This window comes from Triticum dicoccoides, chromosome 6B (assembly GCF_002162155.2).
Source record: "Triticum dicoccoides isolate Atlit2015 ecotype Zavitan chromosome 6B, WEW_v2.0, whole genome shotgun sequence".
Lineage (NCBI taxonomy): Eukaryota > Viridiplantae > Streptophyta > Magnoliopsida > Poales > Poaceae > Triticum > Triticum dicoccoides.
Genome location: NC_041391.1, coordinates 94,118,104 through 94,125,200, shown reverse-complemented (window position 1 = coordinate 94,125,200; position 7,097 = coordinate 94,118,104). Strand labels below are relative to the sequence as shown.

The window sequence follows — 7,097 nt, the reverse complement described above, 5'->3', positions numbered from 1 at the left end:
TTGAGGAGCGGCGGATGAAGCACCTCCGCACACGCGCCGTCCACACCGCGCTCGCCGCCGGCCTCTCCACCGACGCCTCTACACCACCCTGGCGCCCCGTCCTCCGGCCGTCCCGCACCCTACGCCGGTGCCGCAGCCGCCCCAACCACCGCGCAACGGTGGGAACGGCAGCAACCGTTGGCGCGGTCGCGGCGGTTAACGCCAAGGCGGAGGCAAAGGCGGCGGCGACGGCGGTCAAGCTCCTCAGCATGAGCCCCCGCCACCCTGGACCGACGGTTACAACCCCTGGACGGGGGTCGTGCACGCATACAGTATGCCAGTGTCACGCCCCCCGCCCCGGGCATCCTCGGCCCCCACCCGAGCACCCACCAGGCGCTCCTGGCCGCGCCTCTCAGCGCCCACGGCGCCCCTCCTGTCGTGCCCTCCTACGGCGCGTACGGCGCTCCCGGCGCGTACGGCGCCCCCTACTACGACCCGGCCCTTCTAGCGGCGCTGCAGCAGCTGCCACACTACTCTGGTGGTGGCGGTGATTGGATTATGGACTCCGGTGCCACCGCTCATATGTTCGCTCATCCGGATAACCTCTCCTCCGTCCATCCCACTTCCACTCCCTCCCACATCATCATCGGTAACGGTGTTGGTCTTCCCATCTCTCATGTCGGTTCTGCACACTTTCCTTCTAACTCTCGACCTCTTTCTCTTAATAATGTCATTGTTTCTCCTCATCTTATTCAGAACTTAGTTTCCGTTCGTAATCTTTCTCATGACAATTTTGTAACTGTGGAATTTGACGAAGTTGGCTTTTCTGTTAAGGACGCTCGCACTAGGATGATTCTTCACCGCTGTGACAGTCCCGGCGACCTCTACCCAGTTAAGTCGCCGTCATCTCCGGGTGGTCCTCGAGCTTTTTCCGCCGGCGTCGATCTTTGGCATGCTCGTCTCGGGCATCCTAGCACTTCTTCACTTCGTCAAATAATGAGAGGATTTTCTTTTTCATGTAATAAAACGGCCGCTCACTCCTGTGAAGCCTGCCGGTTAGGCAAACATGTTCGCCTTCCTTTTAGTTCCTCTTCCACAGTTGCATCTTTTCTGTTTGAGTTGATTCACAGCGATGTATGGACATCTCCAGTACCTAGTAATTTTGGTTATCCTTATTATCTCGTTATACTGGATGATTACTCTCACTTTGTGTGGACATTTCCTCTTCGTAGGAAATCCGATGTTGCTGCTACTCTCATTGCATTCTATGCTTATGTCTCCACACAGTTCGGGCGACCCATACTCGCACTTCAGACCGACAACGGGAAAGAATTCGACAATCTCACCATTCGCCATCTTCTTTCCTCCCACGGCACCGTGTTTCGCCTCATGTGTCCATACACCTCCCAGCAGAATGGCCGTGCCGAGCGCATCCTACGCACCCTCAATGAGTGTGTGCGTACCCTTCTTTTCCATGCCTACATGCCCTCTCGGTTTTGGCTAGATGCCCTCGCCACCGCCACACTCCTTCTTAACCTCCGGCCATGTCGTCCGCGCTGGAACTACGCGCCTCACCATCTCTTATATGGCACTCCTCCCTCCTACGATGGTCTCCAAATTTTTGGTTGCCGTTGTTACCCCAACACCACCGCCACCACCCCTCATAAACTCGCCCCTCGTTCCATTCCATGTGTCTTCCTTGGTTACCCGGCCAACACTAAGGGTTATCGCTGCTATGACCCCGTGTCTCACCGTGTCATCACCTCACGGCACGTGTACTTTGATGAGCTTGTGTTTCCCTTTGCACATGAACAGGTGGCGCCGTCTTCCCCTCCCGCGGCGGGTTCTCCTCCGCGCCGCCGCCCGCTGCCGGCCTTGGGTGCTCCGGCATCCCCGCCCGCGGCGCCCTCCTCCGGATCGGGGCCATCCGCGGCTCCCTCCTATGGCTCGACGCCTTCGTCGCCTGGCGCCGCGTCGACGTCGCCCGCATCCCCCGCCATGCATGCTGGGCCACATGCTGGGCCGCCGGCTGGGCCGGCCTCCACTGGCACGGCCTCCCCTGGCGCAGCCTCTCCTGGCGTGGCTTCGACCCCGCTTCGGTTGCCCGCACCGACCCCGCCCCGGTCGGCTGCTGGCGCGATCGCCGCCTCGTCGTCACCTGGTTCTTACGATGACGCGGCCTCGACCCTAGCTCGGCCCGCCTCTCCCGTGGACGCCGTGGATGCCACCGCCTCTCCTGTGGCCGTCGTGGATGCCACGGCCTCGCCGCCACCCGCGGCTGCTCCGACGGCCGGGCCTGTCACCCGCTCGCGCACCGGTGTCTTCCGCCCGAGCTCCCGCTATGCGGATGACTATGTCTGCACCGCCTCGACGTCCGCTCCTTCCCCGCTGCCGTCCTCGGTTCGGGCCGCTCTCCGCGACCCCCTTTGGATGGCCGCCATGCAAGAGGAGTTCGACGCTTTGTAGCGGAACCGGACTTGGCAGCTTGTTCCCCGTCCCCGCCATGCTAACGTGATCATCGGGAAGTGGGTCTTCAAACACAAGCTTCGTCCCGACGGCACTCTTGATCGCTACAAGGCGCGTTGTCTGATCGATAAAAAAAGATAAGGCGTGTAGTGAAATTCAGGAGACAAATACGTGACTTTTTTATAAGGAGACAAGGTAACCCCTAGGAACTTTCTTGCATCACATTTATACGGAGATGGCAACCACCAAAGCAGACGGAGTACCAGTCAATGCTTTTGACTGAACCTAACACGTATACTACCATCAACACCCGATTTGGGTACTATATAGCCACTACCACAGTCCACAGGTAGCAAATCACACCCACACCGATAGCTGCAAACATCCACCACAAAATGAAGCTTCACGTAGCCTTCTTCCTCCTGGTGACCATGGCCGCGACGGCGCGGGCCGTGACGTTCGACGCGTCCAACACGGCGTCGGGCACCACTGGCGGCAAGCGCTTCGACAACGCCGTCGGCCTCGTGTACTCAAAGCAGGTCCTCTCCGACGCCTCCACCTTCATCTGGAGCACCTTCAACCAGCGCGCCGCTGCCGACCGCAAGCCTGTGGACGCCGTCACCCCCGTCGTGGAGGACATCGACGGCGTCGCCTTCACCAGCGGCAACGGCATCCACCTCAGCGCCAGCTACGTCGGCGGCTACACCTCCGGCGACGTCAAGAAGGAGGTGACCGGCGTGCTGTACCACGAGGCGACGCACGTGTGGCAGTGGAACGGGCAGGGCGCGGCCAACGGCGGGCTCATCGAGGGGATCGCTGACTACGTGCGGCTCAAGGCCGGGCTCGCGCCCGGGCACTGGAGGCCGCAGGGGAGCGGCAGCCGGTGGGATGAGGGGTACGACATCACGGCGAGGTTCCTCGACTACTGCGACTCGCTCAAGCCCGGGTTCGTCGCGCAGCTCAACGCCAAGATGAAGAGCGGGTACAGTGACGACTTCTTCGCGCAGATTCTCGGCAAGAACGTGCAGCAGCTGTGGCAGGACTACAAAGCCAAGTTCGGAGGCTGAATGGGCTTTTGCCTCTTAGTCATCTCTCTTGCACGGTGTGATGGCATAGCACACTATACATATTGAAATAATCAACAAGACATGTGCTTTACGTTGTAATGAAATTTAAATAAAGGATTTTGCTAATTCGAATTGACGCGATTTTCTCTCTCTCACGTGGACGTCTTTTCCTCTCTCATGCAAAGGGCATACTGATTGTGGACATCGGCACACGGTTATTGCTGGACAGGAAAATGAAAAATAGTAATAAATACTAAAAAGAAACATCCCATCACGTGTTTGACGATGTTTGTCCTTGTCAAAAAGTGCACAAAGGGCACCCCATGTAGGCTGTAGCTGTTGGTGTGCGGTCCCAAAGCTATCCCCTCTTTGGTCCATTTCTTCCTCCGAGCCAACCACTTCTTTATAGTTTATACTTACTTCAAAACAATGAGCGAAATCAGGCACGTCAAGAGAACCATGTCAAAGGAACTCGGCAAAATGCCTCCAATGTCGTAATGAGGATGATACATCAATTGGTTCAAATCCCTATCAAGGCCAAAAAAAAAACATGAATTGAACCCAAGATCGCTACTTTACCACCTATGTCGTTCAACTGCCTATCGGAGATACGGCCGAGAAATGCCATGGATGGGCCAATAAGGGGAGGTAGAGATATTCCGAAACCCCCAAAACCCAACTCTATCCGACGTACTCCCTCCGTTCCATATTACTTGTCGCTGATTTAGTACAAATATGAAACGGAGGGAGTAGATGTCAAAGAGTTTGGCCGCCTCCTCTTTGTTAAGGTTCATTCTTTAGGAGAAATATGCAGTCCCAAATACTAACCAGCCTATAGCTAGAGACTCTGACATACACAATCCATAATTTGGGCCCCGGTCTTTTGAAGGAGAAGCATATATATTATTCCTCGATGAGATGTGTAATGAAGTTCTTCCATTCTTTTGAAGGAGAATAAATTATTGATAAGATTGTACAACCTTTAAAATATGCAGATGTGTAATGAAGTTCTTCCATTCTTTTGAAGGAGAATCATATATATTATTCCTCGAGGAGATATGTAATGAAGCATATATATTATTCCTCGATGAGGTGTGTATGAAGGAGACGCATATATACGAACCCTCTTTTTTAGTTCAATGTCGTATGTCTGCTCATGAGCCTCTTCTTTAGCACACGGTCGCATGTTGCACCATTGAGCTTCACCCTCGTGTTGCATGGGACAAACTGTGCACAAAAAATGCATTAATTAAAAAAAGATGTAAAAGCACTAAAAGAAAAACACGAATTGAGTGGCGTTCGATGTTGTGTCCAGATTGAGTGTATGTTCGGCTATCGCTAGAAATGATCCGGCGCTGGCTTTCTTCTAAATGGGGCGCAACTTGAACCAATGCGAGTCTATGGAGGAAGCAGAAAGTTTTTCTCTGTTGCATGGCCTCCGGGAACTGGCAAGACGCGCGATAGTGGCGCCAGGGCAATGGTTGGCGTCGTCAAGTCTGTTAAAGAGTCCCCAAGTTTTAATAAGGCTGGTCATAGTGGATAGTAACTTAGACTAGTGTCATGCATATGACACTAGTCTAAATTACTACCTTCATGACAATTAACATGTATAGTACATGAAGTATTCTGTCCTAGCTGAGATCCTAGCTAAGTAGACCGGCAAGCTATATATATCCACTCTAATCACCAGCCTTGCCACCATCACCCGGACTAAGAGCCCAATCCTAGCAGCAGCAACTAAGGTTACCTGGCCACTGTTCTCTATTCATTGTTTCGTACTCCATCTATATAACAAGTTAAAGCGTGTGTGCGTTGAGAACTTATTGGCATCGATCGATCGTTAATTTCAGATCATGGGAGGTGTCGATATGACGCTGATGGACCAAACGGCGCTGCGGCCGCCAGACCAGTCGAAGACGTTGTGGCCGGAGCTGGTGGGCTATAAGGGCATCTCCAGCCGTTGAGCCCCCCAGGAGGCATTTTTTTGCCTTCTGGGGGGCTGCCGGCGAAATTTTTTTGCCTGGGGGTGAATATTTATCCACTCGTTGCCCGCACCCAGCCACCATCACCACGCGAACCGCCCTGACTAGCGGATCGCCTGCTCGGTGGCGATGAAGCGCGGCCACGGCGCGTGCGCGGCGCTGCTGAACCCGGCGGCGGCGGAGCACATGGTGTGGCCGTCGCCGCTCAAGTTCATCGGCGAGCTGCGGGCGGATGCGAGGGCGTTCCTGGAGGCGGCAAGAGGCGGCCCTTGCCGAGGCCAACAGGGAGCGGGAGAAGAAGATCCTGGGCAGCAAGTACTTGGACTCCTCGCCGATGCAGCTCGCGCTCTGCTGCCACAGCAAGCCCAACCCGATACGAGAAGCCGGCGTCGCCGCGGCTGAGCCGGAGGCGGTCGCGGAGGTCCCGCGAGGGAAGCAGCAGTCTCGTCGGCCGGTTGCCGCATCGAGCAGCGGCGAGGTGAGCCGGCCGCGCCCGCGGGATCCGGCCGGAGAGGCGAGCTCGGGTGGCAAGGAGGAAGGCGGCGGGGCTGCGGGTGGACGGCACGCCGCCACCCAGGAAGCGGAAGCAGAGGAGCGGCACCGGGATCTTGGCGGCGTCCGGGGCGTCCTCGACGACGCGACCGTCGTCTACTTCAGCTACATCGGCGACGACTCCGCGTCCACCATGGCCGAGAAGATCCGAGACCCCACCCGCGCGCTGCCTGTCGGCATCACCGGCTCCGTGCTCAACGTCTCCACTCCCGTGGTTACTGGCTCTCGCCCATCTGCTGCGAGGGCAGGAGGCGCGCGCGGGTGGAGCCGGACGGGGCGGCGAGCGGACCCGGCCGGGGCTGAAGCAGAACGGCGGCGAGCAGGCAGGGAGCGCGTGGTGGTGGAGCAGCACGGGGCAGCGAGTGGACCCAGCCATGCTTCCCAACGGTGGCCTCGGCGCGCCCCTCGACTGGAGCCGGCCCTGGTCCTGGCCATGCACAGAGACGTGCAAGGCGAAGAAGACGAGCCCCTCCCCGCTCCGCTTCGCGAGCCCTTCCCCGGCCATGCTCCGCTCTGGCCGCGCGAGCGCGAGCTCCGTGCCCGGCCATGCGTGCGCCGCCACGGCCGCGCGAGCCCTGCTCCGGTTGTGTGTGTAGTAGGTGGTGTTGTGGTGGAAGGAAAAGGAGATGAGAGAGGAGAAAGAAAAGAGAGAAAGGAGAGGAGAGATGAGAGAGAGGGGAGGGAGAGAGGCTGGCAGGTGGTCCGATGCATGTGAAAAAGCTATGCCGGCGTTCCCAGCTGCTCCCCGCGGGACTGGGTTCGGGATGGGCGTGCCGACGGTAACTTTCGCCAAATCCGGCGCAAAACCGGTTCCTGGGGCCTCGAGTGGGACGTTTTTTTCACGCCGGTGTCTAAAAAAGCGCCTCGGGAGGCTTCTTGGGGGCCTGGGTGGAGATGCTCTAATACCATCGCCGATGGGCTCGTCATCATCAGAGACAGGCCCGGCGTGCACGTCGAGTACTTCACCGTCGGTGGGGCCCCGCCATCGCCACGGGAACCCAAACGCGTCATCGTCTTTAGGCTGGTTGTAATGGGTAGTATCATAAGTTAG

At 57.3% G+C, this 7,097-nt stretch overlaps 1 protein-coding gene across 1 annotated transcript; it reads left to right on the top strand.

Annotated features, from left to right (window-relative positions):
• The first annotated feature begins 2,790 nt into the window (after window positions 1–2,790).
• On the top strand, window positions 2,791–3,653 carry LOC119325803. Its single transcript, XM_037599529.1, has one exon. The coding sequence runs from the start codon at window positions 2,841–2,843 to the stop codon at window positions 3,510–3,512; it is 672 nt and encodes a 223-aa protein (XP_037455426.1). The 5' UTR covers window positions 2,791–2,840; the 3' UTR covers window positions 3,513–3,653.
• The last annotated feature ends 3,444 nt before the right edge of the window (window positions 3,654–7,097 follow it).